Source organism: Aethalodelphis obliquidens, unplaced genomic scaffold (assembly GCF_003676395.1).
Source record: "Aethalodelphis obliquidens isolate GAN/ISIS:26980383/991018 unplaced genomic scaffold, ASM367639v1 scaffold83, whole genome shotgun sequence".
Classification (NCBI taxonomy): Eukaryota; Metazoa; Chordata; class Mammalia; order Artiodactyla; family Delphinidae; genus Aethalodelphis; species Aethalodelphis obliquidens.
In genome coordinates, this window is record NW_020838027.1 from 731,347 (window position 1) to 758,561 (window position 27,215).

General features: G+C 54.4%; 1 protein-coding gene across 6 annotated transcripts; it reads left to right on the plus strand.

Annotated features, from left to right (window-relative positions):
- The first annotated feature begins 1,307 nt into the window (after positions 1–1,307).
- ADA2 (adenosine deaminase 2) lies at positions 1,308–26,968 on the plus strand. Of its 6 annotated transcripts, XM_027093204.1 has the most exons (10): positions 1,308–1,375; positions 3,809–4,129; positions 5,872–6,097; positions 7,216–7,426; positions 20,122–20,249; positions 21,600–21,690; positions 22,947–23,055; positions 25,109–25,266; positions 25,770–25,972; positions 26,172–26,968. In XM_027093204.1, the coding sequence occupies exons 2-10, from the start codon at positions 3,817–3,819 to the stop codon at positions 26,269–26,271; spliced, it is 1,539 nt and encodes a 512-aa protein (XP_026949005.1). In that variant the 5' UTR covers positions 1,308–1,375; positions 3,809–3,816; the 3' UTR covers positions 26,272–26,968. The 6 variants fall into 6 exon arrangements, 5 of the variants coding, with proteins under 5 accessions (XP_026949005.1, XP_026949004.1, XP_026949006.1 ...); XM_027093201.1 differs by lacking the exon at positions 1,308–1,375 and having other exon boundaries at positions 3,306–4,129; XM_027093202.1 differs by lacking the exons at positions 1,308–1,375; positions 25,770–25,972; positions 26,172–26,968 and adding an exon at positions 25,563–25,749 and having other exon boundaries at positions 3,288–4,129.
- Positions 26,969–27,215: the final 247 nt, after the last annotated feature.

The window sequence follows — 27,215 nt, forward strand, 5'->3', positions numbered from 1 at the left end:
AAGAGAAGCCACTGCAATGAGAAGCCCGCGCACCGCAACGAAGAGTAGCCCCCGCTCGCCGCAACTAGAGAAAGCCCGCACGCAGCAACGAAGACCCAACACAGCCAAAAATAAATAAAAATTTAAAAAATATATATTAATCTTGAACTCTTGAAGAGGGAGTTCTTAATTCCTATTTATTTTATCTTTAGAATTTCTTCCTGCTTAGTAAGCGATGGCCTTTTTACTTCTTGGAGTGATGACAAGGGGCCCGGAGGTTCCAGCAGATTAGGAGCTGCTAAGTGGCTTTGTGGGTGATTTGGGGCAGAAGGCATTGTAGGAGTGGGGCACGGCTGGGATGGGAGGGGTGCAGGGCAAGCATGTGGACCGTGTGTGTGACACAGGTCACTGGGGCAGCCTACCATGGTGTCGCCATTAGGTTGGCCTGGGGCTGAGTCACAAGAGTTACTCCAATGACAGTGATGTTCGTATTGCTGGGAACTTGCCGGGCACTGGGCCCTTTGCAGGCCTTCCCCACTGACCCGTGCAGCACCGTGTGCAGCCCTGCTTCTACGAGCTCCACTTTCAGCCCAGGAAACTGAAGTACAGAGCGTTTAAATGACACGGCTGAGGTCACACCGCTGTGCATGGCCAGGCTGGTATGAGGCTCGGCCTGATCAAAGCCTCTGGGCATCAGCGCTGTGTCCACCCTGCCTTCCCTCCCGGAGGGGCTACCCTTCCCGCCTCCCTCGGCCTCCCAGCCCTGCATCCTCCACTGTCCTTCCCCAACATCCCTGATTCTCCATAAAACATCTGCCTTTTTGTTTCTTTTTAGCCACGCCGTGCAGCTTGCAGGATATCTGCTCCCTGACCAGGGATTGAACCCGGGCCCTCGGCAGTGCAAGGGCTGAGTCCTAACCACTGGCCCTCCGCGGAAGTCCCAAACATCTACCTTTTATTATACCTGCCTACTTGTTTACCTGCTGTCCAGTGGGCTGGCCCACACTTCACCCTGCGCTTTGAGGAGGGGAACACATCCCAAAGTTCATGAGCGGGTCTGAGTGCCTCACAGTGGTCCGTGTGGTCCAGAACTATGTTCCGGGTCATACAGGCACAGTGCACCGCGACTCACACCCCAGACAAATGAGCACAACCCACCTGCACACAGACTCACGCACACACACAGACACACGTGTGCATATAACCCCCAGAAACGCACACGCACACACGTGGATGTTCACACACACGTAGAAACATGCACACGCGGGCGGCCCTCCCTCCCTGGGCTGCAGGGAAGTGAAACCCCTTGGGGAAGTGAAACAGTCGGGAGCCTGGGCTTCCAACGGGCCACTGGGGGGACAGAGTCCACGGTCACGGTCGCTGAAGCTGCCCCGAGGTAACTGGGGTCTCCTGGGTGGGGCCCAGGGACCAAGGCGTGTAGGTGGCTGGTGGCACTGCTGACTCACCTGGGCAGGGGCCCTGCCCGCCGGGAGTGGGGTGGGGGCAGGGCAGCCTGGCTGCACCACCTGCTGCAGCCCAGGGACGTGCCTCAGGCTCACGGATGCACCGATCCTTTCTTCTGAGCCTGCAAGCAAGCTATTTTTGTAGAGCTTTTATGCACCTTCCTTTTTTTTTTTAGAAATTTATTTAGTTTTTATTTTATTTATTTTTGGCTGTGTTGGGTCTTCGTTGCTGCACACGGGCTTTTCTCTAGTTGCGGCAAGCAGGGGCTACTCTTTGTTGTGGTGCGCGGGCTTCTCATTGCGGTGGCTTCTCTTGTGGCGGAGCACGGGCTCTAGGCACACGGGCTTCAGTAGTTGTGGCGCACAGGCTCAGTAGTTGTGGCTCACGGGCTCTAGAGCGCAGGCTCAGTAGTTGTGGTGCACGGGCTTAGTTGCTCCGTGGCATGTGGGATCTTCAGGGACCAGGGCTAGAACCCATGTCCCCTGCGTTGGCCGGCGGACTCTTAACTCCTGTGCCACCAGGGAAGCCCCTACGCGCCTTCTTCTAAAAGGGAGGGAGGACATGAAGTGGCCGTGTGGACGGGATGACCCCTCCTCCTGCGCGGCTGGCTGCTCCTGACCTGCGCTGGACACACTTCGGTCTGGCTGGCGGGGAGGAGCCCCCAGGTGCTGGGCACACAGATGCTCTGGGGTCCTTGGAGAGGACCGAGTGGGAGGTTTGGGGGTGGTAGCCCTTGTTAAATGTCATGGGGAGAGGGGACAAGGGGCGGGGCCCTTGGTGGAGGATGTTAGGGGGGCTGGATGGCTCCGTGATGGGGATGGCACAAACCTCACTGTCCTTCTGCCTGGAGATTTCAGCTTTGGCAAACACTGTCAACCGAGGAGAGATTTTAGGACCTGATGAAGTGGCAGGGATTCTCCGAAAGCCCAGCTCTCGGATTTGGGGTCCAGCCCTGCCACGCTGCCGTCCCAGTGGATAACCATCTGGTTCCTTCTGAAAATCTCCCCCTGCGTTTCCCCCTGCGTCTCCCCTGCGGTCTGGTATAATCATTGAATAAATACCTAGAATAATTGAGAGCCATCCCTGGAAAGGACCTTGGACGATGTGTTCTCCATTTTTGTTGCATTGCTGTACCTCTATTTACTTAACATTTTTCTTTACATTAACTGCTTTAAGTTTTTTATTCCACCTGAACAGGGATGACGCGTGTATCACACTTTGAGAACCACTGATGTCATCCAATTCACCCTTTTTTGCAAGTGAGGAAACAGACCCACAGTCATGAAGTGATTTGCCCAGAGTTTCACCAAGACGTGCTAATTTGGGGCTGGGCCTGGGGTCTCCCCATTTACAGTTTTGATTCTTTCTGGTGGAAAGCGTCATACTCTCATGTGTGCAGAAACAATTCCTAAATGTGGTTCCAGTAGTCAGCCCAGGTCAGGGTTCGCCCGCAGACCCAACTGGGGCAGTTCCTTCCTTCTTCCCTCAAATCCCCGCTCACTGGAGACCTGGGTCAGCTGCTCTCTGGAAGCTCCTGGAATCTTTGATGCTAATATTCTGAAATGTCAGGAACACATGTTGCTGTTGAGTGACTGTGCTGGGTGCCTGCTGGGTGTCTTGCCAACCCGGGGTGGGGGTGGGGGGGCAGGTCTTCAGTTCTGGGACAACTTCTTATAGTATTTATTTCCTTTTTTTCTCCCATCTATTTTTTCTTTTTCCTTCTGAAATGTCTGTTATTTGGGTGTTGGATTTCCTGAACCAATATTCTTCTCTCCTATTTTTGTCCTACTTTCTAAAAGCTTCTCTTCAGTTCCATCTTTTATATTGCTCGTCAATGTTTTAAATTTCAGCATTCATGTTTTTAATTTCTGAAAGCTCATTTTGTTTATTTTTTACACCGCCCTGTTCCTGTTTTGGGGACACATAACTTTTCTCATCTCCGTAAAGATATTAACTATGGTTCTTCTGGGCCTTCTTTCGTTTCCTGTGCTAGTTCCTTCTCTGTGTTATTTTTTAAGTTCCTTTGTTATGCTGGAGCCTTTCTTCATAAGCCTCGTGATCCTCTGCTCTCCGGTTGTATTTAAAAGTGAAACACTAAAAATCCGATTTCAGTGTTTTCCTGTGCATGTCAGCAGGGCTCGCGGGGGAGCTCTGGGAGGCCTCGTGATGAACTTTTATGTGGGGAACCCCCCCTTGTCTGTACCCAGAGGTCTCTTCTCTGGGATCTCAGAGAAGGAGAAGCGTCGTGCACATGCTGCCTCCTGGTCGTCTGAGTGTAGGATGGGAGGAGGGCGGTCCAGCTTCAACACTAAACTCTTCAGCCTCCCCCTTCCCAAGTCTCCAGCAGAGCGACTTCCTCTTCCAGGCGTCCCAATGTCCGCGTCAGGGCGGCCAGCGCTGCCCACGCTGCTGCTGGCCGTGGCCATGTCTTCTTTCTGCTCGGCCGCATCCGGAGACGAAGCACGAAACCGGCTGTTGATGAGAGAGGAGATGATGCGTATTGGGGGGCAGCTGGTGCTGAAGCAGGAGGAGGAGCTGGCCAACCAGAGGCTCGGGGCCCTCAAGGAGGCTGAGATGCAGGAGGCCCTGAGGGCGGGGAGCATCCCGGCCAGCATGCACTTCTTCCAAGCCAAGAGCCTCATTGAGCAAAGTGCAGTGTTCCACATCCTGAAGAAGATGCCGAAAGGTAGGGGTCAGAGGGGACGGTTCTGGGGTCCTGGGGACATCGGAGGGACTAAATTGGAGCCGGTGGGTCTTGTTTTGAGTGGAGCCCAGACTCCACTGGGGCCCTGAGTCCTAGTCCTTGCTGGTGGACTCGGGCCGGGGGCTCCACGTGGCTGCCGTCCACCCTGAAACCAAAACCCTGGCTCCGAGGGGACTCGGCCTCAGACAGGCTCCGAGGGGACCGGGCATCCCTGGCGGGGCTGGAAGTTGTCCCCTGTAAGAACCCTATCCCTCCCTGCATACGTTCTTCTAGCCTTTCCGGGGGCTAAGTTACTGAAGAGGATGCGTCCTGGGTAAACAACACATTTCTAGTACTTCACTGCTACTGTCCACTGGAAAAAAATGCACAGCGTGAGAGCTGGGAGTTCAGTTTTATTTGGGGCAAGATGAGGACTATAGCCCGGGAGACAGCATTTCAGATAGCTCTGAGAAACTGCTCCAGAGAGGTAGGGGGAAGGTCAGTACCTACGTGATTTTGGTGAAGGGGGAGTACATGCAATGAAGCACATGTTGTTTTTGGGTTTTTTTGTTGGTTTTTTTTTGCAGTACCTCTCACTGCTGTGGCCTCTCCCGTTGCGGAGCACAGGCTCCGGACGCGCAGGCTCAGTGGCCATGGCTCACGGGCCCAGCCGCTCCGCGGCATGTGGGATCTTCCCGGACCGGGACACGAACCCATGTCCCCTGCATCGGCAGGCGGACTCCCAACCGCTGCGCCACCAGGGAAGCCCGAAGCACATGTTTTTTGCAGGCGGTTTCTGCTAGTCACCAAGAGCAGACGTCACCAAGAAGGATCTTAGTGTTTTTGTAAATATGAAGAGTTAGTTTTTCCCAGAGCACAGAGGGCCTCATTTCTGATCTCCACCCTGAACTCCTTTCAGGGGGTTGAAGGTCAGCAGCTGCAGCGGCTCATGATTTAATCCTCGTAGAGGTAGATGGCGAGGGCCAATCTGCAGGTGACGCTACTGTATAGACGCATCGCCGTGAACAGTAGAACAATCATGGTCCTGAGCACGTAGCTTGCAGCTGCAAGCTTTCTATACTTTTTTTTTTTAGTATCACAGAGATTAAAAAATGTAAAGACTGTGAGGTTGGTAAAGCAGCCTCCCTGTTTAGAGAGGGGACACGCCAGAGCTCGCACAGCGGGACACCCGCCAAGGGGCCAGTGTCCAGGCCAGGTGCTCAGACGCAGCCGGAGGGCAGAGGGGGTGAACCCTGAGCCTCGAGTCGGTGCAAGGTCTGAAGGAGGCCAGAAGCCGCAGGGCTCGGCGGGAAGCAGGAGGTGGGCAGGCCGCATGTGGGGTGACGCGGAACAGGATGGGGGACTCAGGGACCCTGGGCCAACAGGCTGGCGTGGGCGGGCGGGGGCAGTCTTCTCACGCCCCTCACGCTGCGCTGGGCCCGGAGGACTCATCTGGGGGTCAGGCTCCCCGTGGGAGCTGGAAGCCAATAGATGGAGGCCAGCCTTCTGATTGCAAACCCGCCTGCGGCCTCCTGGATGAGACCCCCCAGGGCTCCTGCTGGTGGGGGACGCGGTCAAGGAGCCAGGAGGCCGGGCCACCCCGGGACGAGGCCGCCACAGACGGAAAGGGCCTCGTGTCCCCAGGAACGTGGCTCCGTAGAAAGCCGCGCCCCTCTCATCCGCCTCTGCTTGGCTCTCGGCCCCCCGCTGCCCTCGCCTCACCCCACCCACCCCTCTCCCTGCAGGGGCTGCCTTACACATCCACGACTTCAGCATCGTCAGCGTGGACTGGCTGGTGAGAAACGTCACCTACAGGCCCCACTGCTATTTCTGCCTCACCCCGAGGGGGACCCCGCAGTTCAGATTTGCTCGCTCGACTCCCCCCACCCTGAACACAACAGAATGTCCCGCGTGGGTTTTGCTGGAGAAGTTTCGAAAGGGGCTGCCGAACGTCACCGAGTTTGACCACAGGTGGGTGGTGGTTCGGGAAGAACCCGTCTCGCACCTGCGCAGGTGGGCTTGGCGTGTGCGCTGTCCCCGTGGGACAGACCCTTCTAGAAACAGCTGGCGTTAAAGAAGTCCGGAGGCTTTTTCTCTTAACTTTACGGGATCCTTTGCTTCACCAAGGCATTCAACACCTTCCCCACCCGCAGCAAGTTCCTGGTACGTTTAAAACCCGATTCGACCAGCGACACTGCTGCCGCGCCGAACGGGATTTGTCTGGACCCTCAGGAAGGCCGGAGACAAGGGGATTCCCAGCTCCTGGAGCCAAGAGGCCCAGGATGGATGAAACAGCCTGAAAACACGATGGCCAGCTTCCTAACAGACTTGTATACAAACATTATAATAACTATTCTAATCGTAGAACCATCTACAGAGGGCTTTCTTGAGGTATTTCCTTGATGAGTGAGAAAATGCAGCCCAGCCTGCATTTTAAGGAGGTTGCCCAAGGCCACACAGCTGGTAAACGGCTAATCAGGGAAGTAACCTGGGTCCTGCACCGCCAAGTCCACAACTATTTCCATCGGACCTCGGGCTTGAGCTTGCTGGGGCTGCCACAATGGAATACCACAGGCGGGGTGGCTTAAAGAATACCAGTGTATCTTCTCACAGTTCTGGAAGCTGGAAGTCCAAGATCAAGGTGTGGGCAGGTTTCTCCAAGGCCTCTCTCCTGGGCTGGCAGACGGCCGCCTTCTCACTGTGCGTGCATCCCTGGGGTCTCGGACACTAGCCCTACTGGGTCAGGGCTCCACCCTTACGACCTCATTTAACCTTAGTTACCTTCTGAAAGTCCTCATCGCACATTAGGAATTAGGGTTTCAGCATCTGAATTTTGGGGACACGATTCAGTGCATCGCACCCTCCAAGGACAGCTTGGTCTGAGATGTCCGTTCAGTGGGGTCAGCCTGGCTAAGAGGCCAAGGGGGACAGCAGAGCCTGGCTGGTGGGAGCATCCTGCCAGGTGTCTCCTGGGGAGCACTTGGAGGTCCCAGGGCAGGAGGCCTCCATCAGGGAGCCTGGGCAGGAGTCCTACAGGCCGGGGTTGACGGCCTGCCGCAAGCCCCTGCCTACCCTTTGTATCCTGACAGCCTGCTGAGGAATTTCACTCTGGTGACCGAGAACCCCCAGGAGACTTATGCAAACCAAGACGCAGTCTGGGCCAAGTTCGAGACCATCTTCTTCGCGATCGCGGGCCTCGTGAGCTACGCCCCGGTATTCCGAGACTACATCTCCCAGGGCCTGGAGGAGTTCTACCAGGACAATGTGCTGTACCTGGAGCTCAGAGCCATGCTGTACCCGGTGAGTCCATCTCTGCTCAGGCTGGACTCTCTGCTCTCACCCTGCAGGGCTTCACGGGCTCCCCACCCTGGTGCTGCATAGGACCGAGGGCCGGCTTCACCCCCAAGGGGCCTGGTGCCTTTCCAGGGGCCATGTGAGCAAGAAGCCCTGGGCGGGCCCTGCAAAACTGGACACGTGCCCCTCACTGCCCGTCACCTCCCTTCCCTCGTGATCCCCCTGGCCCAGCTCCCCCGAGACGCACGGGGCGTGCTGATGCCTGGGCACCTGCCCTGGACTCTGGGCAGTGCCTAGTGCCCAGACCATCCTTGACCGTCTCCTTTCCTATCCAAATGCGCTACTGTGAGTCCCATAGGATGATGCCCTTGGTGCAAGGCCCGCTGAGCCTTTCATCTGGTAAATGGGTCTAGTTGCAGGTAGAGTGAGGTCTGGTGAGTTCCTGGGGGCCCTCTCTGTGGAGCACGGGGACTTCTATGGGCAACAGAGACATTTGATTTGACTTTGAGGAAGAAAGATCAAAGAGAAAAAAAAGGAAAAGATTGAGAAGAGTCCAGAAGTATCCCAAAGTGTCAAAATATTAACAAATCGCTCACAGGACCTTGCATGTTGGCCAGAAGCAAAGGGTGATGGGGTCTCAGGTACCTTGACGGACCGACCGCAGCTTTGCAGACCTGAGCTCGGGGAGGCAGCGGGGTGGCTGGGCTCCAGGCTGGGGAGGCGTCCCACAAGGAGTCCGGGCGGGTCAAGTGCTGTGAGCGAGGACCCTTCTGCTGGGTGTGGAAGAGGACTGTCCCGAGGACTTCTGCGGGGAGGTGGGGATCGGGGGTTGAGGGAGTAGCCGAGGTACTGGAAGGCTCTTCCAGTACCTTCAGGGGGCTCACAAGCGTGTGTGCGTTGCGCTGTAGGGGAGCACACTCGCCCCCAAAAGTGTCACTTCGGCATGTGGATTATTTCGAGCTGAAACAAGGCCTAGAAGACTCAGGAAGAGCCTCTGACCTTCCCCCTAAGTGACTAAAAGACCTAAAGGGCCTGTTCTCAGCATAGAGCCGCACCAGAGTCTCTGCAGAGAATACGGCCGGGTGTGGTCGGGGGACCCCTCAGGGCCTGGACACCAGAGTCCACTCTGTCCCACTGTCCCTGCTGGCCCAGCAAACATGTGTTTACCAAACACTTGCTTTTTATCACCCTGTGAATTGCCTTCCTCGCCTTTGAAGTCCCAAACCCCTACCCCCAACATCCTCTTTTGTCTTGAGCTGAAGATGGTATTTAAGGTGAGGGCTTCAGCCATTTGGGTGAGCGGCTCAGTCTTCCTGGGTCTCTCCCACGTAGAGCTGTTATTAAACTTTTGCTAGATTTTCTCCTGTTAATCTGTCTCATGTCAGTTTAATTCTCAGACCAGCCAGAACCTCGAAGGGTAGATGGACATGTCTCCCCCTACACCCCGACAGTTGGCCAGCTGGCCTAGGCAGCTGGATTCAACTTTACTGGCTGGACACCCCTGGCCCCAGGCTCCTGCATCTCCGAGATCCTGGCAGAAGGTGAGAATCCTTATCCTGTCAGTTTGCTGGATCTCCGCCTGCAGGGGCTTTTGAAAACAGGAGTGGAAAGAGTCCTTTTTCTCTTTTCTAAAATCAGATTAGCAGGAGAAAATATTTGTGGAGCTAGTTCTCAGGCCTTAGGGCCTCTGGGTCAGTGAATTTGGAAGAGAGCTCTGGGCTTGTGAATCCTTTTCCTCCCAGAGATGGTCGCTGTTTTTCTGTTTCTGTCTTTTGTATCACAAGGAGGAAAACCATTGGTCTGATTGGTTTTACTTTTTTCTTGTTCTCTGTCTTGAGAGTTTGGCCTCAGCACCAGTGAGAAAACTTGGCTGGTCCTGCCGTCTGGAAGGCGCAGGCACCAGGGCATTGGGTGGCCAGCCGGATGGACTGGGATTCCTAGCTGTCACCTCTGGTCGGAAGCACAGGCCACACCTGGGCTTGCAACCAGCGTCCTTGTCCAACGGTGCCAGCTTCGGGGGTTTGTCACAAGAGGTCTCCGTCCCCAAGGGGCCTCTGTCATCTCAACCTTCACGCCGCCTTTGCTTCCTTAGACCATCCTTGGGGGCGAACTTTCTGGACCTTGTGAGGCTGTGTCCTTTGCACTCTCCAGGGACACCTCTTTTGTTCATGGTTAAGCCACGGAGAGCCGTATGGTGTGAGTCAGTATTACGATCTTACTGTCAATGGCCAGAGGATGGATACTTTGAACTGGAAAAACTTCTAAATTGGTAAATTTTTTAGAGACCTCTCCTTGTAAACACCTGTTTTATTGGCACCAATGTTAAGACCAAAAGGTTACCTTAACTCAAATGAACAAAATGGTTTGGGAAGCCGTATGGAATTCAGTGTCCTAGCTTCGCCTCATGGGTCTTACAGATGCTAATAAAAACGGTCCATTAATTAACAAGGGAGTGAGAAGAAGGGTGAAGTCGGGACTCTTTCCAACAAGGTAGACATTTGTAAAGGGTTATTAAGGGGAGAGTCACAGGACTGGTCCCAGCAGTGTGGGAATCTATAGATGGTTATTAAGAAATGGGATGAAGGGCTTCCCTGGTGGCGCAGTGGTTGGGAGTCCGCCTGCCGATGCAGGGAACGCGGGTTCGTGCCCCGGTCTGGGAAGATCCCACATGCCGCGGAGCGGCTGGGCCCGTGAGCCATGGCCGCTGAGCCTGCGCGTCTGGAGCCTGTGCTCCGCAAAAAAAAACCAAATGGGATGAATACAATGGACATTGATGGGATTAAAACAAAGGTTTTGATAACAGCACTACCTAAGGCTGGGTGGGCCAAAGGGACCCCCCGCCAGCACCCCCCAACATGAAAGGGCCCCAAACAAGTCCTCTCTCTTTCCCCCAGTTTGGAGAAGTTTAAAGGCCAGGATGCAAAGCTGACACCTAATAAGCCGACCTGCAATCCTGAGGGCAACAGTCAGGCTGATTAACCACGTTAAAGATTGACAGGAGGGCCTGGGTCCCTGGGGTGGACTCCGCACTGGGGACCCAAGGCCTTTGACAAAGGAGGGTGGAGGGAACTTCCCCTGACCCCTCGAAGCGGGAGCCCCAGGAGCTGTGGCACCAAAACTGCTCGTGGAGCTGAGTTGTGGTGTGAGGGTGGACGAGGTTCATGAAGCTTGGAACGTTTGAGGAGTGTTTGATGGGAAGAGATGTGATGTCCAGCTGAGAGCGCTTCCCCGACAGTATCCAAACTGGTCTGTCCATTCATCCAAGTTATTGAGTGTGCCAAGGCCTTGCCACACTCAGTAATTTGAACTGACTTCAAGGGTGGCACTATTTTGGTTTTGTTACCATATTCCATGGTCTTTATTGGCTCAGAAATTTTACTGTTTGTACACCCAGAAGCAAAAGGGCTCCAGAGGACTGACACACATTGACCAAAGTCATAAGAGACAGATGTATACACAAGAAAGTCAGAATGCAGTTTTCAGAGAAAATTATCCATCAGACCAGTCACGTATGCTTTCCCATCAGTAAATCCTCTTGAAGACAAATTTTTTTTAATTGAAATATAATTGATTTACAATGTTGTGCCAGTCTCTGCTGTACAGCAAAGTGACCCTGTTTTACACATATATACATTCTTTTTTTTTTTTTTGAGTATAACTGCTTTGCAATGTTGTGTTAGTTTCTGCCGCACAGTGAAGTACATCAGCCATACACATACACGCATCCCCTCCCTCTTGGACCTCCCCACTACCACCCCACCTGACTAGGCCATCACAGAGCACCAAGCTGAGCTCCCTGTGCTAAGCAAGTTCCCTGTAGCTATCTATTTTACACATGGTAGTGTACTTATGTACATTCTTTTTTTAATACTCTTTTCCATTATGGTTTATCCCAGGAGACTGGATATAGTTCCCTGTGCTATACAGTAGGACCTTGTTGTCTATCCATTCTAAATGTAATAGTTTGCATCTCCCAGCGCAACCCCAAACTTCCCGTCCAACCCTCTGCCCCACCCCACCATGGCAACCACAAGTCTGTTCTCTACGTCTGTGAGTCTGTTTCTGTTCTGTAGATAAATTCATTTGTCATATTTTAGATTCCACATATAAGTGATATCATATGGTATTTGTCTTTCTCTTTCTGACTTACTTCACTTAGTGTGATCATCTCTAGTTGCATCCATATTGCGGCAAATGGCATTATTTTGTTCTTTTTATGACTCATATTCCACTGTATATATGCACCACATCTTTATCCATTCATCTGTTGATGGGCATTTAGGTTATTTCCATGTTTTGGCTATTGTGAATAGTGCTGCTATGACCGTAGGGGTGCATGCATCTTTTTGAATTATAGTTTTGTGCGGGTATATGCCCAGGAGTGGGATTGCTGGATCATATGGTAGCTCTATTTTTAGTTTTCTGAGGAACCTCCATGCTGTTCTCCATAGTAGCTGCACCAACATACATTCCCACCAACAGTGGAGGAGGTCCCCTTTTCTCCACACCCTCTGCAGCATTTGTTATTTGTAGACTTTTTAATATTACCATTCTGACTGGTGTGAGGTGGTACCTCATGGTAGTTTTGACTTGCATTTCTCTAATAATTAGTGATGTTGAGCATCTCTTCATGTGCCTACTGGCCATCTGTATGTCTTCTTTGGAGAAATGTCTATTAAAATCTTCTGCCCATTTTTCGATTGGGTTGTTTGTTTTTTTGTTGTTGAACTGTATGAGCTGTTTGTATACTTCGGAGATTAAGCCTTTGTCAGTTGCATCATTTGCAAATATTTTCTCCTATTCCGTAGGTTGTCTTTTTGGTTTTTTTATGGTTTCCTTGGCTGTGCAAAAGCTTATTAAGTTTGATTAGGTCCCATTTGTTTATTTTTGTTTTTATTTCTATTGCCTTGGGGTGAAGGCAAATCTTAACTTCTCCTGAAGCCAAACTATCTGATATTTTTGCATTCGGAGGCTAATTTTTAAATCCTGGTGGGATCCCTAAACTGACTCTATTGCCCTAGTTTGACTTGAAGGGTTCGGGGACCCTGTCGCGGAGGCTGCGCCAGCCCTGAGAACCCGTCCTTCCCGTCCTGAGTCAGTGCCCCCTTTCCCCCACTTCCAGGTCTCTACTCTCCTGTGTATCCTGGATGACTCCCTTTTCCTGGGATATGTTCACACCTCCTTGAGGTCGGCCCAGGTGAGGGTGTGCATCTCCACCAGGATCCGGTGATTGTTTGCCGGTTTCACTCTGAGCACAGACCTGCCGACCTATTTCTGATTCTTGGGAAGTGGGAGTGGGCCTGACCTCGGCCCCCAGGAGAGTCTTGTCAGCCTTGTGAGTAGTCAATAAGTCCTGGGTACAAACGATCCTTTCAAAAGAAAAGAGAGGGTCCAGTCCCCCTTCTACTAAGAGAAGAATTTCGGAAAGAGATGAGCTGGCCCTGGACTAGCCCGTGTAGGGCGGAGGACAGTGCACCTCCCAGAGCCATTAGTCCCCTGTTTGGCCTGAAATCCCTTCCTTCGCCCAGCCTGGGCCCCGCCCCCTAAGCCCATCCTCCTCCGGAGTCTGGTTTAAGCCCTGCCTCCACCACACACCCCCGCCTTCCTGGGACTGGCTTCCTCTCCTGGAATCCCCGTGTGTATGTCAGCCCCGGTTTCCCAGCGAGGGAAATGACTGTGAGTCATTTCAGACCCGGCAGAGTCCTCCAGAGGCTCCAGGGGTGATAATCACGCTTGGGGGGGTAGGTGTACACGGGACTGAGCTGGAGGTGCTCTTTGGACCCTGACCTCCCAGGGTCCCAGACCTCGGGTCTCGGGTTGGGCAGGAAGCTGCCGAGATAACTAGCCAAACGCCCCCGTCCCCCGCGCCCCTTGGTTCCCATGCAGATGGTCTGACCCAGGCCGCACTTCGAGACCTTCTGAAAGCACTTTATCTGCATGGTCTCCTCTGAGCCTCACCACCTGCACTTTGCAGATGTGGAAACTGAGGCTCAGAAGGGTGCAAGAGCCTGACCCAGGCCATGTGGGCAGTGAGTAGGGATGGGCCAGGGGCCGGGGTGCTGGGCTTTGAGAAACCCTGTGGGGCTACACGCATCTCAAAAGGAGCTCCCCGAGGGGCTTCCGGCCTGGGGGTGTCGCTTCCTGTGGGCACATCCTGGCAGCTTTCGCAGAGTGGGGAGTGGGAGGGAGGCCTCCCCTTGGGGAGGGGACTTGGGCTCCTTAGGGGGAAGGGGAGAGGAGGGAGAGAGGTGCCGAGCGAGGGTCTGAGCCCCTGGGGAGGTATTTGGGGAAGCTGCAAGGAATTGGGCCTTGCTTCCAACCCCCCGCCCCCCTCCCCACGCCCCTTGGGGACACGTGGCTCTGGGGTCTGCCCTGGGGACCTGCCCAGCCAGCCTCTCTCCCCACCTCCTCCGGCACCCAGCCAGGGCTCCCTGAAGGTGGAGGGCGGCTGGGATGTGGGCTGGGGCGAAGACTGAGGGGGATGGGATTTGCTGTTTGCTCTGGTCTGACCCTGGAACAAAGGGCCCTTGCAGTCCGGAGTCTTTGCCTAACGCCCCCTTAGCCAGAGTAGGGGAGCCATCAACACATTAACAACTAAAAACGTCTGCCCTGGAATTCTTTTCTGAGCCCCCTGCCTCCCCCTCCTTGCCTGTAGGGCTAATTCAGGGCCTGGGATGCTGTTGATGGACTATGCCACTGCCCAGCCTCCTATTGTGTCACTAATGCTCCATCACAAAGGCCACTCACCCGTAGCAACAGTTGCTAGGCGGGTCTGAGCTCCTGGGCCCCATCCCCGCCCCCTCGGCCGGAATCGGAGACTCAGACTGGGTCGGGCCAGCCTTCCGAGAGGAGCTCCCAGGGGATTATGCACAGGAGCTAGCCCAGCTGGCATTTACCCGTGGGCGGTCTCGGGGTGGGGGTGGGGGACACGTCGGGGGCGAGGGAGCTCAGGATGGTCGTTCGCTGACGGCTTCCTGGATGCTGTCACTTGTGTAACCAGCGGTCCCACTGCTCCCCCTACCCACTCCCAGGGTTTTGTCCTGGGTTCTTAGCAGAATCCTTCATTAGAAACTCCACCTGGCTTTTTGCTCTAGTGACCCGTGTTTCACGTCGTTGGTGTTGCTCTGCGGAATCCCGATGGCCGCGCTTTCCTCCTACGTTGCGCTGTGATCGCGCTCTAAGCAAGGCTGTGAAATCGACGAAGACGGTAGATCTCCAGCCTAGAGGCACATTAGTACATGAGAATCACCTGGGCGAGTTTAAAAAACCAGGTTCTACCCCCAAAATTTAATCAATCCGGGGTGGGATCCAGGCATTTTCTCCTCACTAGGTGGTTGGAGACTTTGAGACAGCGCCCCTCCACCGCGATGCCGCCGACCCCCAGCCCCCCACTCCAGCCAGGGAGCCTCAAAATCCTCATCTGTAAAATAAGACCTACCTAACAGTGCAGTTTTTAGGATTAAATGAGATTGATGGAAAGCTCTCGGCATATGCCTGGCACGTAGCAGAAGCTCAGTTCACGCTTTTTAAGTGAATCTGGCTCTAGAAGTGGAAGCTGGTTGCATTCGGAACTAGAGCTTCTGAGTCCTAGTTTCTGGTCTGACACAAGCTAATTGTGTGACCTTAAGCAACGCTGCCCCCACATTTCCTTTCTGTTCCTTCAGCTTCAAATTCTTTAATTCCATAATATCGTAGACGACGGGAATTTGCAATCTTGTACTAGTTTAGGAAAGTAGTATGAATAACTTCCCCACAAATATGCACCGCCTCAAGTAAACTGCAGGATTTGAGATCATCTAAATTGGGTCCAGTGTGTTTTCATCCAAGGGGGCTTATTATAGAGACGTAGCCGCTTCTGTGCCGCTGAGCCTTAGATGAACGACAGACTCCTTCTTGTACTTACAGGTTGTCACATTCTTAGATGGTCACTCATCTTCCTGTAGGACAACTGCAGATTTGAGTTGTTTTTCTGCATCGGGCCATAGGTTGCTGAAACAACACGGTATCACTAGTTATCATTTCTTTTTTAAAAATTTTATTAGGGTAGAGTGGCTTTACAACGTTGTGTTACTTTCTGCTGTATAATGGAGTGAATCAGCTGTAGGTATACACATATCCCCTCCCCCTTGGACCTCCCTCCCGCGCCCCCATCCCACCCATCTAGGTCCCCGCAGAGCAATAAGCTGAGCTCCCTGTGCCATACAGCAGGTTCCCACTAGCTATCTTTTTTACAGGTGGTGGTGTATTTATGTCAAACCTAATCTCCCAATTCATCCCACACCCCTTCCCCCACTTTGTTCACATGTCCATTCTCTACGTCTCCGTTTCTATTCCCGCCCTGCAGATAGGTTCATCTGTACCATTTTTCTAGATTCCACATATATGTGTTAATATACGAGATTAGTTTTTCTCCTTCTGACTTAACTTCGCTCTGTATGACAGACTCTAGGTCCATCCATGTCTCTACAAATGACCCAATCTTGTTCCTTTTTATGGCTGAGTAATACTCCATTGTATATATGTACCACATCTTCTTTATCCATTCGTCTGTCGACGGCCATTTAGGTTGCTTCCATGTCCTGGCTATTGTAAATAGAGCTGCAGTGAACACTGGTGTGCATGTATCTTTTCGAATTGTGGTTTTCTCAGGGTATATGCCCAGTTGTGGGAGTGCTGTGTTATTATGGAGAACAATATGGCAGTTTTTTTAAAAACTAAAAATAGGGACTTCCCTGGGGGGTGCAGTGGTTAAGAATCCGCCTGCCTGTGCAGGGGACACAGGTTCAAGCCCTGGTCTGGCAAGATCCCATATGCTGCGGAGCAGCTAAGCCTGTGAGCCACAACTACTGAGCCCGAGTGCCACAACTACTGAAGCCCACGCACCTAGAGCCTGTGCTCTGCAACAAGAGAAGCCACTGCAATGAGAAGCCCACACACCGCAACTAAGAGTAACCTCCGCTCACCGCAACTAGAGAAAGCCCGCACACAGCAACGAAGACCCAATGCAGCCAAAAAGAAATAAGTAAATTTATTTTTAAAACCCCCTAAAAATAGAACTGCCATATGACCTAGTTATCATTTCTGAGTGCTTTACAAATATTAACTGATTTGATCCTTGCAACAAGCCTCTGAGGTGTGATTGGTTTGGAATATGTTGTAGCTCACTGGAGCATGAACCCAGAAGGCTGAACACAACCTCAAACCAGCTGAGAACTTTGCTCTGAGGCTTGGCTTCAGAGCCTGTTCTAACTGCACCAGTGCGGCTGCGAGGGGCTGCAGGTCTCACCCTGGAAAGGGTCTCCACTCCTGCAAGTGGGGGGCCCTTGCGCTTTCAGATTCCCATCTTGGTGCTCCTATCAAGGCTGCAGTTTCTTGGGCAGAGGCTGGAGGCCAGAGGGGCATGAGCTCGGGGCCTGGGTGGCCCCAGGGGAGACTTACTGGGGTGCCAGAAGACCAGGAAATGCTCTGGATGTGGCTTCAGTGTCTGCCCTTGTGGCTCTCCGTGCCACGGGAACTAGCAGTGGGACCGCTGACAGAATCCATGAGTGGGAACCACCCTGAGTGCATCAGGCCTCCGTGGCACCTTTTGTGTAGCCATGCAGACTCGATTAACCTGCCAGGGATCTTCCTTTAGGCAGAATATCATGTGTTGATCTATATATTTAAGTTTCTTTCTTTTGTCTCCTGTGCCCCCCCAACATCCATCTATCCACCCATCCCCTAAAACGTGCTGCGTGGGGCTTACTTTTTTTTTTTTTTTTGGCCGCAGTGTGCAGCAGGCAGGATTAGTTCCCCAACCAGGGATGGAGCCCACGCCCCCTGCAGTGGAAGCGCGGCGTCCTAACCACTGGACCGCGAGGAAAGACATAGCACTTTTTTTTTTTAATTGAACTATAGTTGGTTTACAATGTTGTATTAGTTTCAGATGTACAGCAAAGTGATTCAGTTACACAAATGTATATGTATCTATTCTTTTTCAGGTTCTTTTCCATTATAGGTTATTACAGGGTATTGAGTATAGCTCCCTGCGCTGTACAGTAAGCCCTGTCTTAATATTTTTAAAGCTGCAAGTAGGGATTTCCCTGGTGGTCCAGTCGCGCTTCCACTACAGGGGGTGCAATTTTGATCCTGGGTTGGGGAACTAAAAAAAAAAGAAAGAAAAAGGTGCAAGTAGACAGCACTCTTCTTAGGTTAAAGCTCGTTTCTGGAGCTCCTCCTCTGGTCCTAGGAGAGCAGGTGGGAAGGTCAAGCGACAGGGACCCCGTTCTCAGGGATCTCCGACCCAGCTGGGGTGTCTGGACAGGTGACTTGTAATGACGGAGCAGTCAAGGCACGGGGCAGAATTCCGTCCTTCCCTTCTGCAAATCAGGTGGGTAATGCCAAGATGACGTCAGCTAATAATTTTGGGTTGAGTTAATACAATGGTTCTCAAACTTTTACTCACAAAATCTTTGAGGATCCTAAAGGGCTTTTGTTTATGTGGATTATATCTACTATATCCTGTATAATATAACCAGTATTAGAAACTAAAACTGAGAAATTTTCAAAGCACAAGCCTACACAATTACACCATCTATTTTGTGTCAGAGCAATATTGCCATATGTGATGCAGCTTCTGGAAAATTCTGTACACTCAGAGAATTAGAGTGAAAAAGAAAACATCTCAACATTTTTATGAAGACAGTTTTGAATTTGTAGACTTTGCAAAAGTCTAGGGGACCCTCAGCGGCTCCCTGACTATCCTTTGAGAACTGCTGGAGTACAGCATCAAAGATTTGAAGATTCTAACAGAATGCCTTGATCAGTAACAGGAAAAGCATTCTTTTAAAAAATCCTTTGGGGACTTCCCTGTTGGTGCAGTGGTTAAGAATCCACCTGCCAATGCAGGGGACATGGGTTCGAGCCCTGGTCCGGGAAGATCCCACATGCCATGGAGCAACTAAGCCCCTGCACCACAACTACTGAGCCTGCCCTCTAGAGGCTGCACCAGTGCAGCTGCGAGGGGCTGCAGGTCTAGTAGCTGCGAACCACAGCTACTGAGCCTGCGTGCCACACTACTGAAGCCCACGCACCTAGAGCCCGTGCTCTGCAACAAGAGAAGCCACCGCAATGAGAAGCCCACGCACCGCAACGAAGAGTAGCCCTCGCTCGCCACAACTAGAGAAAGCTCGCGCGCAGCAACGAAGACCCAACGCAGCCAAAAAAAGCCCCACAAAACTTTGTAAGTAGGAAAGGAAGAAAGTAAGTTTCCTTTACCTTCTTACGTTCTGTTCTTGGGATGTGCAAATTAAACTGACAAAAGCAGGGCTTCCCTAGTGGCGCAGTGGTTAAGAATCCGCCTGCCAATGCAGAGGACACGGGTTCGAGCCCTGGTCCGGGAAGATCACACATCCCGCGGAGCAACTAAGCCTGTGCACCACAGCTACTGAGCCTGCGCTCTACAGCCCGTGAGCCACAACTACTAGGCCCGTGTGCCACAACTACTGAAGCCCGCGCGCCTAGAGCCCGTGCTCCACAACAAGAGAAGCCACCGCAATGAGAAGCCCGCACACCACAACGAAGAGTAGCCCCCGCTCGCTGCAACTAAAGAAAGCTGGTGCGCAGCAACGAAGACCCAACACAGCCAAAAATAAATAAATAAATTTATTTAAAAAACAAAAAATAAAAAAAACTGACAAAAGCCACATTAACAGGAGAAAAGGCATAGAAATTTTATTTGATGTCAACGTTTAATTTTTACGTGCATGGAGACCTTCATAGAACAGAAGTGAAGACCCAAAGAAGTGGGTAGACCAGGTTCTTATATGCTACAGTATGTTAACAAATGGTGAGAAATTGTGGAAAAGCAATAAGACAAAGGAAAAGAGGTTTGGGCTTCCAGGTGCAGTAAATTGTGGGGAGGTAAGTGTATGGGGGAACTAATAGAAGACGGGTTATTTTAGTCAGGTTCGTCTGTTCAGATCCAGGTCGGAGCCCAGTTTCTGTCTGCAGTGATAAGGGCTGTTCTCCCAGAATGGGAGCTGGAAGGGGGCGCCTTCACGGACAGAAATGTATGTCCTGCTCTGAGGCAGAAAGGAGGGCACAGAGCTCTGTCTGCTTCTGTGCTTCTTAATTGCCTTTAGCTCAGAATAATCCTTATGTAAAAGTGGGATCTTTGGGGGCAGCACATCTGGTACCCCTCAGGACCCCCAGAGATGGACAAGCAAAACGCCTGCTCTTCCCCACTGCATGTTTTCTTCTGTCTCACCTACTGTGCACCCCTGGTCTTCCCACTCTGCCCCTGACCATTTCGCTCTTGGTGTCCCTAGTGGCTTGGCCACCTCAGGGGTCCCCTGCCTCGGGGTGGGAGAGTGGGGAGATGAAGTGGGTCCTTGGAACACCCTTTCTGGCTTGTGTCCTGTCGTCAGCTGGCCTGTTCCTCATTCGCTGCACAAACGCTTACTGAGCACCGACCATGTGCCAGGCACTGTTCTAGGTGCCAGGACCCAGCCTTGAACAAGAGGCAGACATCCCAGCCTCGTGGCACCAAAGAGCATTATCCCATTCGGGGCTGGGACTTCTGATCAATCTCAGAGGCCGTCACAGGCACTGAACAAGGAAATCACAGAGTCCAACCTAGTTTTGGAGACTGTTGGCAGCTGGGACTGGAGATCTGCTCTGCTCACCTCTGACATCTGGTCGGGACCATGCTTCCCTCGCAGGTGTATGAACTGAACGGGACGGTCTACAGCCCAGAGTGGTCGGTGAGGTTGTACGAAGAAGTGGCTCGTAATTTTGCAAAAGAGCATCCTGGGTTTATCGGAATCAAACTCATTTATTCGGATCACAGGTGAGAGCGAGCACGGCTGAAGCTGAAGGAGCTAGGAGGAGACGGGGGTGGGGCGGGGGGGGCCGGGGGGGGGGGGGGGGGGGGGGGTGGCGCTGGGAGGCTGGGGCCAGAGACCCCGGGGGACTCCATGTGCCGTAGCGGGAGTGCAGAATCCACTCTGAAATCCTGACCAGGCTGGAATGAAGAACTGTGGCAACTTTCCAGATCATTGCAGGCTGTGACCCACACCGGCCTGGGTCATCAGTTACGGGTTTAGTGTTTTTGCCTGAATGTTTTTTGCTTCAATCTGCGGCCGGGTTCTGCCTCACGGCAGCCACGTCTGTGTGGAGGCCTCTGGGAGCTTCAAAGAAACCCTCACCCTTGCCCCAAGCAAGAGGAGGAGGCCTCCGCGGAACTCGGATTTTACCGAGGAAGGGTCTCCCTTTTGTCGGAAAGCAGCCGGTCTGGACAGTCGGCGCCGTGTCCAGCCGGAGGGTTTGGGGAGGGCAGACCCCGCCTGCTCAGCCCCCCGCCGGGGGAGGCGGAAGGGCAGTCAGGCCTCCCTGGAGCCCCCTCCCGTCCCGGTGAGACTTGGGGCCGCCGGCGCTGGTGGGCCGGGGTGGAGCTGGCGGTGGTGGATGGCGGAAGCTCCCGGGGGCCGGTGTCAGGAGCGCGGCCGCACGGCGTCCCCTTGGCGCTGGGGACGGAGGCAGCTGCTCCCGGTGCAGAGGAGGGACGGGCAGGTGTGGGGCTCACAGAGCCGGGGATGGAACAAGCGGGGCGATGCCTCGGCCCCACATGGACTTGCGCCTTTTCTCTTTGTGCTTCCGTGGTGTCGCTCCCACCTTTTCCCTGCCCTGGGCTGGAAGGGAGAGACGTGCAGGGGAGAAGAGACACTTTGGTCGTGTGGTTTCTGCAGTGCCCGGGCCTTGCTGACGGAACCAGGGCCCAGGCCCAGCTGCCCTGGCAGGGACTGGGTGGCCTGTGGTGTTTCACAGGTGCCCAGGGAGCAGTGGGCTGGGCACCTCCAGGACCATCCTCTCAGGGATGCGGGGCAAGTTTCAGGCATGGCCGCTTTGCTTCAGTCAAATGCAGACCAATAAAACTGCACTATTTGTTTTGACCCCGTGGGTCCCCATCCCCACTGGCTTTCCAGAGCCTACGCTCTCTGTGGGCCCCGCCGGAGTCCTTGAAAAGATGGATTTGGGCAGAATTTCTCCGTGATGGGGCACAACAGCCTGGACGGGGCGGGGTCGTGTGGGCAGGGCGGCTGGGTGCCCTGGACGAGGCCAGACTGGTCGTGAGGGGCGCTCACTACACCCACTGGCCCCGAGGAGCCTGCGCCCGTGCTTCTCTCCATCTCTCCCACAGGTCCAAAGATGCGTCCACCATCACGAAATCCATCCAGACAGCCATGGAGCTTCGAGCCAAGTTCCCCGGGATGGTGGCGGGGTTTGACCTGGTAATGGGCCCAGCCCAAAGCCCTCCGGGAAGAGCTGGGTGGCCGGCACCACTGAGACCCTCCCTTGGGGCCTGGGGGTGGGGGGGAAGGGAGAGCAGAAAAGTTCAGAAAAAGGCTAGAAAGGGAAGCTCCAGAACAAGGAAGGGCCAGGATGAGGGGCTGCCCCCCACTCCCCGGCCTCTGCCCTGCTCTGGCCTCAGTGCCCATGACACATCGCTCTTCAAGCTGCAGCCCAGGGCTGGGGTGTCTGGAAGGAGACATGGGCCTGGACCTGAGCGTACCGTCCAGGATCCAAAAGCGGCCCCGCCCCCTTCACCCCAGCTGTTTCCAAAGCCCCCTCACCCCCCTGCCCCACATAACAGCCAGGCCACACTTCAGGTGACGACTCCGTAATCTCACTCAGAAGCTACATTAATCTAACTGGCCAAGGGCACCCCGACCCCCCTTGCAGAATGCGCACATCTCACTCGAGACTGCGCTGAAGCCCTTACTTTCAGACCCGCCAGGGCCCCGGGAGCGGATCTCAAGGAATTGTTTTCTTTGGACCAGGGTGTCCTCCTGGGGTCCTCGGGGGCTGCTCAAGGGATCCGGCCTCTCCAACCCCTTTTCCCCTCTGTCTGCGGCGCCTCCCGACCGGTCCCTACAGGACTCAGGTGCACCAGTCCTCGAGGGAAGCCGGGCTGGTGTTGTTCAAAGGGTCGGCTGGGGTCTGCACTCCGTCCTGCTGCGCTGAGCGCCCAGCTTGTGTTATCACGAGGGTGTCAGCGCCCCTCCCCGCCTTCTCTCCCAAGGCTCTCTCAGTCCCGGCCCTGGGGGTGGGGCCCCCTTTGAAGAGCCAGACTTTGGTGCAATTGCGGTGGGGTTAGTTACGGCTGAGGGACTCTGCTGGGAGCTGCCAGGCCCGGGAGCCCAGGGGTCGAAGGCCACAATCCTCCCGACCCTGGTCTAGGGCTCAGGCTCTCCCGCCCTCTCTGTCTCTGTCTCTGTGCTCTCTGAGTCTCTCTCTCCCCCAACAAGGAGCTCGGGCTGGAGCGCAGGGCTGGGAAGGCCGTGTGCGGGACACCACGCAAAGGCTGGGAGGGTCGAGGTACAGCCTCTGAATAAGGGGGGAGTTCTTTCGGGGCAACGCGCTCTCTTTTTCTTTCCCAGTCCTGCTACTGGTCCCTCTCAAAAGGCTGTGTGCCTGAGGCCTCAGCAGTGCTGGCAGGTACGGGGCTGCAGGGCACACCAGCAAGGCCCCCCACTCTGTCCTGCAGGTGGGGCGAGAGGACACGGGCCACTCCCTGTATGACTACAAGGAGGTTTTGATGATTCCAGCCTCGCGGGGCATTAAGCTGCCTTACTTCTTCCACGCCGGAGAGACAGGTGAGCCTATGACCCCGTCGGGGACAGAGGGGGTGATGGGCAGGGGCCCTGGCCATCTCCGAGGGCACGGACGGGACACCGGGAAGTGGACCGACAGCCCCAAGGCGTCTCGCGGCACCTGTCCCTTTCACGTACATTATCACATCTGTCCTGACAGCAACACCCGGAGAAGGAGGGACAGGGATACTGGGGCAGCTGCCCTTCACATACGTTATTCACTGCTCTCAGCCGGTCCTGCCAGGAGGGCGCTTTTGCCCCCATTTACAGGTGAGGAGTCCAGGGCTCCAGCCAAGCACAGTCACCGGTCCACGTAAGGAGCTGGGAACCTTTCTGATGATCTCCTTTTCATAAGGCATGAACTGTGCTCACTGGTCATCGCTCAGCCTCCAGACACTCCAGACCTTAAATAAAACACGTCGACCCTCAGCAGAAGCAGCACCAGGTCACAGCTGCGACATCAGATCCCAGGGAAGATCTGGGGGGCTTAGACCTGCTGCATCCCGACTGGCACCCCTCAGAGCACCTTGGGCTCCTGCCACCCAAGAAGCCCTAGGAGCCAAGGGCAGAGCCGTGGGAGCTGGGATTTCACAGCCAGGCTTAAACCCTTGTGTCTCATCACCTCTCAGAGGAAGCCTCCTGGGCACTGATCTCTCAGTTACGTATTTATTTAGGCTGCCCCGGGTCGTAGATGTGGCACGCGAGCTCTTAGTTGCGACATGCGAGCTCTTAGTTGCGACACGCGAGCTCTTAGTTGCGACACGCGGACTCTTAGTTTTGCCGTGCGGCACGCGGGATCTAGCTCCCTGACCAGGGATCGTGGAGTCTTAACCACTGGACCACTAGGGAAGTCCCGCCAGGGAAATCCCGCGTTAATCTCTTTTTCCTGACATTATTTTCAAGTCCATTTAGATCCAAGCTGTTCTAGGAGATTTAAAGAACTGTTTGTGGGGGTGGGGAAGTGGAGATGGTGTGTGTAGGGGGGGGCGTTAGCCTTGAAGACCACGTGGTTTGGTTGGGAAAATCATACTCACCTCTGTGAAATCATCTCAATTCCAAGACGCATGGTCCTAGGAGAGGATTTTGCCAGGACTTGGGTATTTAATACCTTTAGTTAAAAAGAAAAAAATCTTTGAAAAGAAGTAGTAGTTAGGAAACTAGTGAAAATCTACCTGAAGCACATGCCCTCACCAGCAATGGGAATACCTGGGTTTCATTCCCAACAGAAAAGTGGATTCTCACATTTCCCATGTGAATCAGTCAGGATGCTTTTCCAGGCATGGGGCCCTCACACCTGGGTCTCACAATTAGGTCTTCTGTGATCTCCCGCAATAAGCAACCTCTGCTTTCTTTCTGGGTCCAGGATTTCACCCCACTTGGCCACAGATATGAAGTCACAACCAGGCGTGACCAGAGAGGAGCTGTTTCCTCCAGGGCACCTCCTTGTACTGGGGGGAAGCTGCAGGAGTCCTCACCCGCACCCTCCCTCCCCAGGCTGGCAGAGTCCGAACTGCCATTCTCACCTCCAGCGAGGCCCTGCCAGCGGGAAGCCGCCTGCTGCTGCTGCCGGCTGCTGCCATCCTGCCACGGGTTGTCCCAAGAGCTCTGTTACAGACAGAAATTAAAGTTCGTACAAATCATTAGAGCGACCGAGTCTGCAGCACATTGCTGTAGAGGATCCTACACATAAAATTCCCAGAAAACAGCTCTGGAAACAAACATAAAATGGAAAGAAAGAATATGGACGGTGGGTCAGGTAGACCAAGGCTTGAAACCCAGTTTTGCTGCTTCCTGCCTGAGGACCTTGCTTGAGTTTATAAAGCCTGTGTGGGTTTCAACTTCCTCAACTGTAACATATGCACATACATACATACGTACCTATAGGCAGGCCGTACCTCTCTTCAGCATCGTCATAAGGAGAACGTGTGCGCGTGTGCGCTTTTGTGTTAATGGTCATTTCTCTTCCTTTTCCTGCTTGGGGAGTCTGGGCCTTTCACCTGCAGATTGTCTGTGGGTCCCATCCATCCTACTGAAGACCCACCCCCTTTATTCCTAGACTGGCAGGGTACCTCTGCAGACAGGAACGTTCTGGATGCCCTGATACTGAACGCGACCAGGATTGGCCATGGGTTTGCTTTGAGCAAACACCCGGCCGTCTGGGCTGAGGCTTGGAAGAAGGACATCCCCGTCGAAGTCTGTCCCATCTCCAACCAGGTACGCAGGCTCCCTGGGGCCAGTGGAGGGCACTCTCCTCCCCCAGCCACGGCCAACCTTTCTCCTGCATAATCTCTCCGTTAACTCCCTTGGTTTCTCTTCCCTCCACTCTCTCACTCCCGGTCGTGAAGTTATGTAGGAATGGACTTTGCCTAAACCATTCATAGTAATGAGGGTCCCCAGTGGGGCGGGATTGCGGGTGAAGCTATGGACGAAGCTAAAGGGGCCCGGGACGGACACGCAGGGGGTAGCGTGGGGTCCCACTGCCGGGCAGCTGCCTGGGGCTTTGTGCTTAGGGCAGCTGCTGCGAGCAGGACCAAGAGAGACCAGGTGTTTGTGGAGAAGACGAGGACTCGCGGGAGGACCGGCTCTTCCCGCGTCAGGACCGCCCAGAGCCCCGATGCTCGGAACAGTGACGGGGATGGCAAGGCCCGGTTATACTCGCGGCCTCACCTTCCTCCTGACGGCTCTGCATGGATGCATGGTTGTCTCTGACTGGGCAGGTTCTGAAGCTGGTGTCTGACCTAAGAAACCACCCTGCAGCTGTGCTGATGGCCACCGGGTACCCCATGGTCATCAGCTCTGACGACCCCGCTACGTTTGGCGCCAAAGGCTTGTCCTATGATTTCTACGAGGCCTTCATGGGCATCGGGGGGATGACAGCCGATCTGAGGACCCTCAAACAGCTGGCCGTGAACTCCATCAGGTGAGCGTACCTGTTCTCCTCGGTCACCGCCTGTGTTGACCGCTCCGAGGTTTGGGCTGAGGCCCGGAGGTTTCCGTGCTCTTCTCCGCATCGTCTCCTATCCTGTGACTGCTCTCGGGCTGGGGACATGGTGCCCTGCCAGCATCCGAGGTCCCCTCCCGCCCCTCCCTAGGCTGACCCGGGCGCCCCGCCCCCGCAGGTACAGCGCCCTGTCGGAGCCGGAGAAGCAGTTTGCCATGGCAACCTGGGAGGAGAGGTGGCAGAAGTTTGTGGCCCAGCTGGCAAGGGGCCCCGAGTGAGGAGACGGCCGTCTGTCATCCACTGCCTCTGCTTCCCTCCGCCCCGGCCTCGCCTTCTCTCCGCCGGTCTGGAACCCAGGGAAGTCACCTCCGTCTCTTTACCAGAACCGACGTGCGAAGGCCACCCTCAGCCTCCACCTTGCCCGAACTCTCAGAGCCCTCATCAGTGGACCCCACACACCTCGTGGAATGTCCTCCCTCGGCCTCGGTGACACAGCCCCTCCGGGTTCCTGCTTCCCTCCGGCCGCAGCTCCCGGGGGGGCCCCGTCCCCGAGCTCCTCTCGGCTGGTCTCGGGTGGGCGTCCCTCAGCTCAGCCCTGCACTTTGGTCTCCGCTGCTTCCCTCCCCTTTTCTCTCTTCACTCCACACTCTTCTCCTGGGTGGTCTCGTCCACTCCTTCCCTTTAGAAACTGCGTACTTGATGATGATTCCCAAACCTGTGGGTGATTCCCAATCAATACACTCGATGGCCCACAGGAGCCTCGGAGACCAGCTCCGAGCAACGCTTCCCTCCCAGGCGCCTCAGTGACTGGCATGTCCCTCCCCGCGGCGCAGAGGTCGTCAGAGGAGTTCTTGCTGCCCCTGTTCACCCACCCTCCCCACACCGCTGCTGCCTGCCCTGCAGCCGCTGTATGAGCTCTGGCCTGACTCGCAACAGTCCCTAGCTGCTCTCTCTCTTCTCTTTGCCCTTTCCAGCTCGTTCTCCGGCAGCAATGACTGTTTAAAGTTAAATTAGGGGCTTCCCTGGTGGCGCAGTGGCTAAGAATCCGCCTGCCAATGCAGGGGACACGGGTTCGAGCCCTGGTCCGGGAAGATTCCACATGCCGCGGAGCAACTAAGCCCGTGCACCACAACTACTGAGCCTGCGCTTTAGGCCCTGTGAGTCACAACTACTGAGCCCGTGAGCAACAACTACTGAAGCCCGCACGCCTAGAGCCCGTGCT

What these genes read in the sequence shown, in the direction of transcription:
- ADA2 (XM_027093201.1), top strand. Translation starts at nt 3,400, where the DNA reads ATGGTTCTTCTGGGCCTTCTTTCGTTTCCTGTGCTAGTTCCTTCTCTG. An exon ending in CCTGAAGAAGATGCCGAAAG is followed by an intron (nt 4,130 to 5,871) that starts GTAGGGGTCAGA and finishes CTCTCCCTGCAG; the next exon opens with GGGCTGCCTTACACATCCAC. An exon ending in TGGTGGCGGGGTTTGACCTG is followed by an intron (nt 21,691 to 22,946) that starts GTAATGGGCCCA and finishes TCTGTCCTGCAG; the next exon opens with GTGGGGCGAGAGGACACGGG.